We start from the raw sequence: 13,792 nt of genomic DNA on the forward strand, positions 1-13,792 counted from the left end.
AAACAAAGGAGAAAAGAAATAAGGAATTATATTTTGCATAAGATTTACATAACCCTTAAAATTTCACCAAAACCATTAAAATGACTTGCAATCTAGTATTAATTTATTGACAGTTAAGTGCATTTCCCCCCAAATTCTTATGACTGTAATGTAAAGGAAAAGAACGTGATTTATTTTATAATATATATATATATATATATATATATATATGTATATATATATATATATATATATATGTATGTATATATATATGTATATTTTTTTCATTACTTAAAATTAATGAAAATTAAAATTATCAAAAAAAACTTTTTACTTTTATGTAATGAGAGCTATATATATTTTTTTTTTTTTTTTTTTCTTCTTCTTTACAGTACACTAGATTTGTGGAGAATTGCCATTAAAATTAAGTCAAAATCCAAAAAATATAATTATTTTATTTCTACATACCAGTAAGGAGCCTTTAGTGTGTTGAATCTCACAAAAAAATGTCATATTTCACACCATAACCGAAAGAAAAAAAATTAAGAATTTTGCATAAGATTTTATCTAAAAACATTCAAATTACTTGCAGTGTGAGAAAAATTTTATGACATTTCCCCCAAAATTCTTATGACTGTAATGTGAAGGAAAATAACTAAATGTATATATATTTTTATATATATATATTATTGCTGTTATTTTTTTTTCCATTACTTACTTTTTTTTTTACTCTTATGTGATGAGAACGATATATATATTTTTTGCATTAAAGTACATTAGATTTGGGGAGAATTGTCATGAAAATCCAATCAAAATCCAAAAATAAAATGACAAATTTCTGTAATCTCATATTGTATTTATTTTTATTTATTATTATTATTTCCAAAAATATGACCTGGACAATTTTCTGTGAGATTCACACGTTTATGAAGAAAACTATTGAAATCTGGAACCCTATGTAAAGAAACGGGAACACATCTAAGGCACTGAAAGCTGTGAAAGCACACAGTTGATAATTCCCAGCTCTTCCTGTAAACACTTAATAATGTATCGCACGCCACTGCAGAGTGTGTGTGTACCATTTACTCACACCGAGCGAGTCACTGGTGATTTGCGTTATGTAAATGAGCGAATCTATGCGAATCTAATATGGATTTTCACTAAACACTTCATCTACAGGATCTTGATAGTATGTGACTGTGAATGTTACTGCCATGTCATAAAAATCCCTTTTCAACGTAACGCTTTGCATCACAGGCCTAGATGTTAGTCTGAATGAATGTAGCACTTTAAAAAAAAAAGCCCCAATTCATGTGACCCCTTATTTGATACTGGTTTACAGTATTTTTCTTAATTTAACCAGTTATGGATGGCATTACCAGCCCAATTCCATTGATTTTGCTCACATTTAAAATGTTACGTGAAATCAATCTTGTTTTGCATTTCCCTCCTGGAACGCCACGTTTCCACTTAGATCCTCCTGTGCTTCATTATGCTTTTGTTTCTCAAGGAAGCATTGAATGTACTGTCATTTACTCAACCCCAGATCATCAACTAATAATGTCGTTTGAATTGCAGTAGCATTCATAACGCGTATAGGCTACGACATGCGACGAAATGATACCACAGTGTCCGAAAACTAGTGTGGAATCTGTCACGGACGATCCAGAAGCCTTCCTTTATCTGCAATGCTCATGTGGCCTAGTCTCTTGCTCCACCAAGCGGCGTACAGACAGAACTGAACTTGTATTTACTTGTAGCACTCGTTCTGAAACTGTAATTTCACCTAAAATTGGGTTTAGGAGATGGAGTTCCCATATTTATTTTGACACCAGACAAACCCAACTGAAGTGCTGCCCCAAAAAGCTTTTAGCCACATATCCAATTCAAATAGAGGCATCATATAGCTTTCACCGTTAAGCCATTGTACTCGGTTGTTTTGTCTTCTGCAGCGCGGTTTCTCATAGATCCTGTAGTTAAACCTAGTTTGTTAGCGTACAGCCATGCCTTTGTCTTTGTTTCAGCTCTTTTAATGTTATTTTGTTGACCCATTTAAGACAGTACACTGCCAAACGTATACATCCCAGCTCAGTTTAATGCGCTGCTGCGTGATGCATGTTTCTCACATTGGCATTTTTAATCAAGGTACTTTTTTTTATCATTATTTTTACCAGAGTTTTTCAGATTTACAGTTTTTACCAATGGTTATTTGAATGTGAGGGAAACAGTATATGCCCTTTAAATGTGTACTGTTTACCTGGAAACACTACAGCTGAGCTGATTCTGAGAGTGCTCGAACAAGAGAAATTGTCTTATGTTTTCACTGGTCGTACAGTATGCTTACCGTTCACAGTATGTGTTGGAGAGAGACTCGTCTTGATTGATTAGGTGCTCTTCGACTATCAAATCTGAGGTTCATAAGGACGTAATATTTGGCTTTTTTATTTTTTATTTGGACGCTTGGTCCAATCATGCCGAAATCATGTAATACTTGCTTCAAATAATCAAAAGAAAAAGAAAAAAAACACTATCAGTATGCTGGTAGTCATGAATGATTCATTTGTTTATTGTACACAGTAGGACTTTTATTCTGAAAACTCCAGTGCATTTAATTTTTTTTCTTGTATTAATGATGAAAAAACCTGATCTGATCACGGCGATGGTTGGAGAAGTACAGCTTGTATTTATTGCACTTTTGTGATTTGGGTGTGCTGTCTTTCTTTTTCTTGTGAGACTTTTGAAAGCTGTGAATTTTATCATCGACACTGTACTGTCAACCAGAATTGTAAATATATCACCAGCACAAGAGTATGTTTTGTAGTTTCACAACAAATATAAAAAGTTCCTTTCTTCTAATCTTTATAATGTTTTGTGTGCGTTTGTGTTTTTACTCTCACATTCCTAATAGATTTATCTTTATTGAGATTGAGGCCAGTCAGTTTTCTTCTCATTCCAACTATTATGTGCAGTTACTAACAGTAAAATATCAGAAAGACAACTAAATATGGGGCATTTTCAGCAATTGATTCAATTTATGCTATATAAAAACAGTACACAAATCACACTGATTCTCAAAAGTGGCCTATATATATATATGTATATATATATATATATATAAACATAATAGTTGGTCCAACTTGCTCATAGATGTATGACAAACACTCACACAACCTCATGCCCATTATATCCCAGTTCAAATTTTATTTTAAAGAGACAGTTCAACCAAAAAAGAAAATTTTCTCTCAAGTCGTTCCAAACCTGTATGAGGTTCTTTCTTCTGTTGAACACAAAAGAAGATATATAGTACAGTCATTTTAAGCCAAAACGGGGGTCAACCTAGGACAAATTGCAACAGAAGCAAACTCAACTGATTTTGTGTCCTCAATATGTCCTGAGTAAAGGGAGGGAGGGGGGGGGGAAGCCCCCAAGAATCCCATTAGGGGAAAGTTTCGAAAATGTTTAACCTTTAGATATCATCATGAGTTGATTACTTGCATCAAGACAAACAAAACATGTATTACAAGTTTTTTTTTTGTCAACAAGATTCAACAAGACATTTTCACCTGGCTGTGTTTAGATATGTTGTGGTATTTATGCAAATTAGCACATACGTAATTAGATTATGCCCATGTTAACAAACAATTTCAAAAAACTTGTAATACATTTTTGTTTGTCTTATGTCTTGATGTAATCAACTCAGTAATTTTCATGGTGATATCTAAAGGTTAAATGTTGTACCCTATTCACGTGAGAAAAAGATTTTTCGAAACTTTCCCCCAATGAGATTCTTCGGGGCTTTTTTTCCCTTACTCGGGACATATTGAGGATACAAAATCAGTTGAGTTTGCTTCTGTTGCAATTTGTCCTAACTTTTTTCATAAAATGACTGGACTAAAAATAATGTTGGTAACAAATACCATGGAAGTCAATGGGTCTGGTTACCATCATTGTTTAAAATATTTTTGTGTTCAACAGAAGAAAGAAAATCATACATGTTTGAAACAAACTTGAGCGCGAGTAAATCATATAATTTTCGTGTTTGGGTGAACTGTCTCTTTAAAACATTTAAACTATGTAAATTAAAATAATACAATATATTACTATGGTAAAAAAAAAAAAAAAACTAAACTTTATATATATGTCTTCCGTGTAAGTATTTAGGATATACAAAATATTTAATATAAATCATTTTGTGACAGTTTTTTTTCTTCCTCACTGCCAACGATTGAAAGGCTATAGTTTTGGCGGGTATTTCCCCACAACCCCGCGGGACCGGAAGCAGCGCGCTGTGTGTTTAGAGTCGCTGCTACTGCTAGCTGCACAGCGGCTTCTACATCTACGCTGAAGAACACCTAACAACCTGCCAGGTAAACAGTCGTCTGAAACTTTGTCTTACTCCGTATGATATTTGTTTAGTAGCGTTTCATACTTTGGCTGGAATGGAAATGTTGTTTGTCGGCGTGTTTGGCGGCAGCAGACTAACAGAAGCTAGCGTTTTAAGCTAATATCAAACCCTTGCACCAAAATCATGGTTAATTTTTTAAAACTTCTTTAATGAACAATTAAGATATATAATCAAATACATTTTTAGAAATTCGCTACTAGATACTAACCTGTGAATGGTTAGAGTTATCTAGATTAGACTTCAGACGTTAATGTTAGTGAACATTTAATTAATGCAAATGTTTTTTTGTTTTTTTTGCATTTCCACGCCCATTACATTTTGAATAAATGATAACCGAGTTTGCTAGTTGTTTGTTTGGGTGTGGAAACGTTGTGCGCGTTAATATTCACTAATATAGTTCATTTAATATTCACCTAACTTACTTAATTCGTATGTCCACTATGAAAGTGAATTAACTATACATTTCCTGATCAGATTAAAATGTAAGATTGTAGTTGCTAGAGTATTCATCTGGTTGAGTTAGCAAACACTTATTAATATTCATCAGTCTTTCATTAATATTTATGTACTTTGTTTTATATTTCCATTCTCATGAGAAATGCCATAACTCAATTGCTCTTCCTGGCAGAGTTTCTTTTGCGTGCGAGAGCTTCAGGATCGCTGGGATACTTGATCAGTTCCTCGGCCTTCATCATCATCATCATCATGCCAGCCGCACTCGCAGATACCAGTCAAATTATCTGTGAGGTCTGGGCCAGCAATGTGGAGGAGGAGATGAGGAAGATCCGACAGATCATTCAAAACTACAACTACATCGCCATGGTGTGTGTGCCTGTGTTGATGTTCCATCTACTAATAATGTGGCAAAATGTCCTATAATAACTTTAAAAATTATAATTGAGAGAACATTACCAGTCAAATAGCACATTTTTGTTAATATATACACTACTATTTAGTAAGATTTGTTTTTGAAAGAAGTCTCTTCTGCTCACCAATTGCATTTATTTAATCAAAAATATAGTAAAAACAGTAATATTGTGAGATGATATTACAATTTAAAATAACTATTTCAATGTAATTTATTCCTGTGATGCAAAGCTGAATTTTCAGCACATTACTCCAGTCTTCAGTGTCACTTGATCAGTTATTAATAATAGTAATATTAAATATTAGTAATCATTATTTTCAGATTTGTTGCTTAATATTTTTGTGGAAACCATGATTTTTTTTCTTTGATAAAGAGAAAGTTCAAAAGAACAGCATGTATTTGCAATAGAAATCTTTTGTAACATTATAAATGCCTTTACTGTCACGTTTGATTAATTTAATGCATCCATCATTAAAGCATTTTCTCAACAAACAAAAAAAGTACCCAAACTTTTGAGTAGTAGGCTAGTTCATCAAAGTTTCAACAAAAAATGTGAAGCAGCAAAAACGGAAATGTTTCTTGAGCAGCAAATCAGCATATTATATATTTTTTTGAAGGATCATGTGACACTGAAGACTGGAGTAATGATGCTGGAAGTTCAGCTTCGCATCACATGTCAAATTACATTTAAAAATATATTCAAATAAAAACCAGTTCTTTTAAATTATAGTAATTTTTCACAATGTTGTTAATGTTTTTACTGTATTGATCAAAAATGCCTTGGCATAAGAGACTTCTTTCAAATACATAAATCTTAATTATTCCAAAAGTTTAACAGTAGTGTAAGGGATTAACAGAAATATGAGCTGAATATTTGTGCTTTGGATCCTCAGGACACAGAGTTTCCTGGTGTTGTGGTTCGTCCCATTGGAGAGTTTCGCAGTACTGTTGACTATCAGTACCAGCTCCTGAGGTGCAACGTGGACCTTTTAAAAATCATCCAGCTGGGTTTGACGTTTATGAATGAAGAGGGAGACTACCCGCCTGGAACCACAACATGGCAGTTCAACTTCAAGTTCAATCTGACGTAGGTGTCCAGCATTACTTGCTTAACCCTTCTCATCTCTTATGTTGATATTTGTGTCAGTCCATGTTTACACCTGGTATTAAAATGCATGTTGGTCGATCATATCACAAGTGGACGACGCTAAATACAGGTGTAAACGGGACTAAAACTTTGAGCTTGTCCACTTTCGACCACTTCCAGAGGGAGTTAAACTCATTCGACCGGATTGCTTTCGTAGTGTAATCGTTCGTGTCTTCGAAAGTGTTTGAACAGCCACAAAAGACCGTCTACTCTCCGCTACTGACCTGATGTGTAAACATTGTGGGAAGCACTCTAGCCAGACAGGATTTAATCTTTGTCGGCTGAAGACCCAAGCTTGTTTTGAAGACGAAAAACTTACCAAGCACAATGTTCTCACCATTCCTGATTTCTAACACACACTCAGTGTGCGGTTGTCAGAGCAGAAATGAAAGCTGATGATCTCCGTATGTTTTTCTGTTGTGTTCACATTTAAATTGCGCAAGCTTATTTGATCAAAAGATCTGAAAAAACACACATTTCCCACTCATAAACCCTCCCCTTGAAGACATCAGGACAGATGTGGTTAAAAGTGGACAAAAGAGACGGATTAAAAACACCAGGTGTAAACGGTAATGTGTCTCCCTCGTCTGGTTGTGATAAGAACGACCAAAACGCATCTTAATACCAGGTGTAAACACGGCCAGAGTGTTTTACAGATTCAGCCTGAGCCAGTAACGGTAATGTTGGTGTTGTTTGGCCCTGTGTTTTGCAGAGAGGACATGTACTCCCAGGACTCCATAGATCTCCTCCAGAACTCTGGGCTGCAGTTTAAGAAGCACGAGGAGGAGGGCATCGACACACTGTACTTCGCTGAGCTCCTGATGACGTCAGGCCTGGTGCTGTGTGAAAATGTCAAGTGGCTCTCCTTTCACAGGTAATCGAAGAGTCCATCAATCTCTGCCGGACTTTTAATCTATTGATTTATTAAACATGCGATTTATACATATGACAATTATTATTTCTTAACAAGAATGCTTAACTACCTGTTTGGGTCAAATTTGAGGTGCAAAAAAGTCCATTGTCAATACTGTGGCTATCGGGCTACAGCCGCCGCCGTCCCAACATTCACATCGCATGTTTTAGCAACACCGCTGAAGGGTCACGCGCAGGTCTTTGCCATCACAAAAGTTAAAGCGGTCATGAACTGCATTTTTGTTTTATAATGTTTATAATGGGGTCCACTCAGGGCTGCAACAACTAATCGATAAAATCGGTTGTTATAGGTAATGAAAATAATCGTCAACAAATTTGATTATCGATTAGTCACGTCAAACAGACGGAGCGCAATAATTCTGACTTAAATAGTTTTGTTAGAAATTAAGTGTAGGTTTAAAATTCTACATGTAACAAGATATATTTATGAGAGCAGTAACAGTAAAGGCACTTTTTTTTGGAATAGCACATTAATGTAATATAACTATGTTCAGACGAGTGAATGTGAGTGTTCTTCATGCCTCGAACAAATTTTGTTTGTTTATTGTCATTTTTAATTTAGTCGTTTTAATATCTGCGTGAAAATACTAAGCAATATTGTTTTTCGGTTTGGAATGCAATGTTGATATGTACAAGTAATACAGCATAGCTTGTATAGGAACATTTTGGCCACTGGCATTTTTCATTTTATTTTACACATTGTTTGGAGGACAGCATTGGGCAGGATGTGGAATAATAGTTTAAAATAATGGATTAAAATGAATTTTAATGTATAATAATCTTTTTATTTTTTCATCCGATTAATCGGGAAAATAACCGACAGATTAGCCGATTATCAAAATAATCGTTAGTTGCAGCCCTACTCCACTTATGTTATTAAGATTTTTTTCATCAAAAAACATGCTAATTTAGAATAAGCTATTTTCTATCCTGATTTTGAGACATTCAATACTTGGAAGTAAACGCTATGATTGGCTAACAGTTTTGCATATTAGAAATAATTTTTACGAAATAAAATTCAAGGTAATTTTTTTTTTCAAGGCCATTACACGTGTTTGATTTGGAAAAATATTGTTACATAGTTAAAACATTTGCCAACAGTGTGAAACATTTCTGCATATTACATAAACTTTATAAGTCTTGGTCGTGGCAAATAAAATTTAAGTACAGAGTTATCACAGTTATAATTGAAAAATAATGACTTGCGGTGTTTTGTGTAAATGGAATTATGAATGAATGTGCCATAATTGTCATTTGCAGTGTAGTGTGTTAAATAAAATGAAACTTGTCTTACTGACGACAAAACAGAAGATTTATTCAGGATTTCAGTGAATGGCTTGGAAAACTATGGTTTTTATGAAAGTGCTTTCTTCTGATAATCCAACGCATTAACCCCATAAATGCTGAAGCAAAGGAAAGAACTATGCACCGTTTGACATCGGCGCTACAGTATAAATACTCAGTACATCTGTATCGAGCAAAGCAATAGTGACACATTTTTCACTTAATTTTTTAGACTATTTGTTCTTAAATGACATTTATCTCACCTAAATGTTTGCTCGCTTAAATGTTTGTTTTTACAATGGGATTTTGTTGCTCAAGAGTTACACAACACAAAGAAGCTTGATTTCGATCTTTGGATTATATTGAAAAAGTAGCACAAATAAAAAAATAAAGATACAAATTAAATAAAGGGAAAACATTTTTGGGTAGGTCTAATTAGTATTCAGCTACCGAAATACTACAGAAAATGAATAAAAAGTAAACAAAAGTAAAATAACACTGGGTAGTCTTTTAGTCCTGTATAAATTAAATGCACTGGCAATTCAGATTCCTTACAATTAAAACGATCTTTTGTTGTTTTATCAACATTATAATCACTGTCACTTTAAGAGCTAGTGCACTGATCCATATGCTGTTTTCGTTATACTGTCACGTGTGTTTCTCAACTGGTTATGTTTATTTAAGACATAACCAACTGTTTATGAGGATACTCACCAAGACCAGAATTTTGACGACATTTTTGCGTGGTTTTTGACCGTTAAAGCGCTATCATCTCCGAAAAATAACTGTTTTGTTATTCGCGAGCTGTTTGTGAGGCAGCTTTATGTATGTGCTCAGAGAAAACCTCGCGGGAATTATTGAAATTATTTAAAATTGAGTCATTTTTTAAGCAATAAACGCTGTTTTTGTACTAACGAGGAAGTTTTGAGTTCTAAAACTTGCAGGATATTGTTTTAGTACAATAACCTCTTATGTGTCAATGACCTCTTGTGTTACTAAACACGCGCACACTAAAAGCCTGTGACAGAGCGTGAGTTATGTTGTGTCTTATTGCGCTTTAACTGTCAAATACACACAAGGTTTTCATAAACCGTGAATGTAAACAGGTCGGATGCGTATCAGTTTATTAGATCTGTGCATTTGGTCTTCGATTGCCATCTGTCATTGATGTTGGTCACTTTAAGAACAAGAGACGAATGAATTAATCATTCATAATATTTCTGTAAAAAAAAACTTTAAGGTAAATTATTTTAAAATATTTTAGAAAATATTAAGATGAGCACACATGTAGTAGGAGAGTCACTTTTCTTTTGGCTAAAACAGTCCACCGACAGAGTGAGATCAGAAGACTTATGAAAAATAATACGAACCAGGTCAATATTGCATTACTGAGAGAGAAAAAACACAGATAAGTCACATCGGCGTACAAGTGACATTTATTACATTCAGAAATCATGTAAAATACCAGTCAATAAAACAAACATGTCCCCACACATCAAAACAAATCCTTGAAATGTAATGGTAATTAGAACAGAAATACAAGTGCAACACAAATTAGTCACATTCATCATAAACGTATATTAAAAACACCATGTCTAAATTAATTAATTTAAACAAAAACTTCCAGCATGTTGAAAATGTGCTATAAAATAAACCGCTCATTCAGTAAATCCAGATGTGTGCGCTTTGATCAAATTTTGCATACTTGACATTAATTGCATTATACAAATTGCTTTGGAATACGTCACAGTATGCTTCAGGTGATTAATAAACATGACTTGTGTTTTAGAAAATACAGTGTGTTGAATGGCACATCTAGGGATGAATTTACTAACAGCTTTCCAGTGCAAACCCTCTTTTGGCGTTAAACTACTGTCCCGATACTAAAGACACATAAAGGGGTGAATGGGGTTATTTTTGCAGCTGATCTTATTGCACAGGTTTATTGGAGTTTCCCTTTCAGACGCAACATTTATGGGAGGAGAGTATTTAAATGAATCACGCAAGGTGATTTACGATAGTCAATTTACTGGTATCTGTGCCATTATTTAATCATGTTTTCAACCAGACGCTAATTTGCACCGCTCCTGTTAGATTGCGTCGGCCATTATGGAAACGATCTGGCTGCGTGTTCTTTTAATGTGCTCTTCTTCAGCAGATCAGCAGACATCTGTGGGATTTCGCTCGCGCTAATTTGCCCTGTTTAGTAAATCTGGCCCCTAGTGAGATCTAAAGTGTGTTTTTTATTATGTGTTCTCTCTGTCCTCACTAGTGGCTATGATTTTGGATACCTGGTGAAGCTCCTCACAGACACCCGGCTGCCAGAAGAGGAACACGAGTTCTTTCAGATCTTAAACCTTTTCTTCCCAGCCATTTACGACGTCAAATATCTTATGAAGAGCTGCAAAAACCTTAAGGTATGCCAAGCACCGCAACCCGTGTTGTGATTGTCATCGTTCAAGATGATCAGTGAGTTTTGCTCCGTTCAGGGAGGACTGCAGGAGGTTGCGGACCAGCTGGAGCTGAAAAGGATCGGCAGGCAGCATCAGGCCGGCTCAGACTCGCTGCTCACTGGAATGGCTTTCTTCCGCATGAAAGAGGTTCATATTCTCTAAATGAGACCATAGCTGACGCCGGGATCTCAGCCGATCATTAATTCTGCTGTCATGTTTTATTTCTGCAGCTGTTTTTTGAGGACAACATCGACGATGCCAAGTACTGTGGGCGACTCTATGGCCTGGGATCCGGTTCCTCTCAAAATCAGAACGGAATCTCCAATTCCTCGCAGGAGGAAGCCAACAACAAGCACTGACTAAAATCAAGTGGATGACGCACTTGTTTTAATCCCACTCAGCATTGTTCTTTACAAAGATGATTTCAAAATGATTCATGCATTCTAAAGGGACATTGGGAAATGCAAACAAGCTAATCTCCGATTCTGTTCTGCTCTGTAGTCCATCACACCACGACGTTCCAGGACTCTAGATGTGCTCCCGTTCTTCCCATCGGCTGCTTTTTTGAACATTTTATCTTTTTGTTTTACAGTATTAAAAACACCATCGTTTTAAGCATGGGACCAGCGCTTGTGTATCTTACTGCTTACGAGACTCCAGGCATTTTAATATGCTCAGTCCTTTTTAGAAATGTTTTGATATTTTCTGGAAAGGCTCGAGATTGAATCATCACTGAGATAAGAGGAAATGCCTTCTCAACGTTGGAACACGTGACTTTGGGGTTGTGTTTTTAAAATAAGCCAGCATGTATGTATATTAAAATCGAAACTTTCAAAAAGAAATTGCTATCTTTAAGCATTTGTCCTGTAATAAATACATTTTAGATTGAGGTTTGGGGCATCTTTGAGAACACGAGTCCACTGGTCCTATGTAACCGTTTTAAATTTGTTTCGTTACACACGATCTCGACTGTTTGTGGTACGTGTTTTTATTGTATCTGTTGTTCGAGACAGTTGTGTATTAAAATGTTTTCTATCGCCACAGTGGTGTCATGTCCAATTACAAGGCATGTGTACTGAAAACTGACCCTTTGTTACAGCCGTTAAAGGAATAGTTCACCCAAAAATTCAAATAACTTGATTTAGGATTTCTTTCTTCAGCTGAAAAGAAATTAAGTTTAGAGAAAACCATTGGAGGATTTTTTTTCTCCATGTAACGCAGGTGAATGGTGCTTTAAAGGGCTGCACACTACCCCAGCCGACGATTAAGGGTGATCTCTAGCAAAACGAGCAGTCATTTTAACCCCTTGAATTAAATTTAAATTTTTTTTTTTTTTTTACAAACTCTCACCTTGGTCCATCTCAGCGAAGCACGTTCACAACCATCAATTAGCACTGCATTATTCCTATACTTTATTATTTAAAAAACACTAGTTAAAAAGTATCAAACTAATTATTATTATTTTGTAATGACTGATGGTTGTGTTAAAGACCTTTATTGGTCAGCCTTTGAAGCTGTATAAATATTAAATTGTGGACCGTCAAAATAGTCAGATATTTCTCCCTCCAAAGCCTTAATTTCTCTTCGGCTGTGGTGAGCTGCTTGAGGTGAGCAAATAACCAGATCATTTATTTGGGTGAAACATTCCTTTAAAGTAGGAAGGTTTTAGTGGGTGTTTTCCCACAATCCCACAGGACCGTTAGTAGGATTGGGGATAGAATATCAATTCCAAATCTTGATATTCTTTAAGCGCCAAAGAGGACTCTTCAGCATGCGAGCTGTTTTCTGTGATGCGCAGTCACCTCTTTTAAAGTGCACAGACAGATATAAACAATTATGTCAATATATCCTCGTGAACGTAAACATTTGAGAAAGAAAAACAGGCCTATTGGATCCGTACATTGTTACCGCGCTATACCTCCTGCCACCGTTCATGTTAACCGAAGAAAATCACTCGCTGAACCTGACAGAATAACTTTTGTAACTTTAATAAGCCTAATTTGTGTTTTATTTGCCTGTTCGGCGAGGTGTTCCCTATCAAACATCATTTATCCTTAACTTTTGGCAAATATTTTTTCTTGATTACACATCTTTATTTGATTTTTTTTATTGTTAAATTAACTTTGCTATCAGGTAGACGATATAATCAGATATTGTGATATTAAGGCGATTATCGATTATCTTTTTTTTTATTCATCCATGCGCATTTTTTTTTAATTCATCCATGCATTTCTTTTTTCTTTAACATCAGAGTTCTCTATGATGATGTATCATGTATGCTAAACGTCTCCAATCATTTAGTCTAATTAACCCCTGCCCCTTTCTTACAAGCTGCATCCAGCCAATCAACAACTGAAGGATGAGACCAAGTCCCGCACTACTATTTTTTCCTTTTTCGATGTTTAATTTGGATGTACGTCACAATACGGTGAAAAAAAGGTTTGTTAGGATTTAACATTTACACTTTTTAAACTTGGCTTAATATTTATTAAAATATATATATTTTATATAAAAAAAATGTCAAAAGAATTTTAAAATGAAAAACCACAAAAAAAGAATGTTTATCTGCATGTCATGTGACAACTGACATCAAAGATCTGTGAACATGCAAATGTGTTAAATTATTGAAATATTAATTTCAAATTTTAGGGGGTGCTTCAAATAAACATTTTAAGTCAACGAGGTTCGGCTGACAAAGTTTGGTCAAACAGAATCTATTGGTT

General features: G+C 35.0%; 1 protein-coding gene across 1 annotated transcript; it reads left to right on the forward strand.

Annotated features, from left to right (window-relative positions):
- Positions 1-3,555: 3,555 nt before the first annotated feature.
- On the forward strand, positions 3,556-12,110 carry cnot8 (CCR4-NOT transcription complex, subunit 8). Its single transcript, XM_079586594.1, has 8 exons — positions 3,556-3,816; positions 4,212-4,346; positions 5,013-5,206; positions 6,146-6,339; positions 7,112-7,273; positions 10,889-11,033; positions 11,106-11,216; positions 11,300-12,110. The coding sequence occupies exons 3-8, from the start codon at positions 5,090-5,092 to the stop codon at positions 11,426-11,428; spliced, it is 858 nt and encodes a 285-aa protein (XP_079442720.1). The 5' UTR covers positions 3,556-3,816; positions 4,212-4,346; positions 5,013-5,089; the 3' UTR covers positions 11,429-12,110.
- Positions 12,111-13,792: the final 1,682 nt, after the last annotated feature.

Source organism: Phoxinus phoxinus (assembly GCF_949152265.1).
Source record: "Phoxinus phoxinus genome assembly, chromosome: 17".
Lineage (NCBI taxonomy): Eukaryota > Metazoa > Chordata > Actinopteri > Cypriniformes > Leuciscidae > Phoxinus > Phoxinus phoxinus.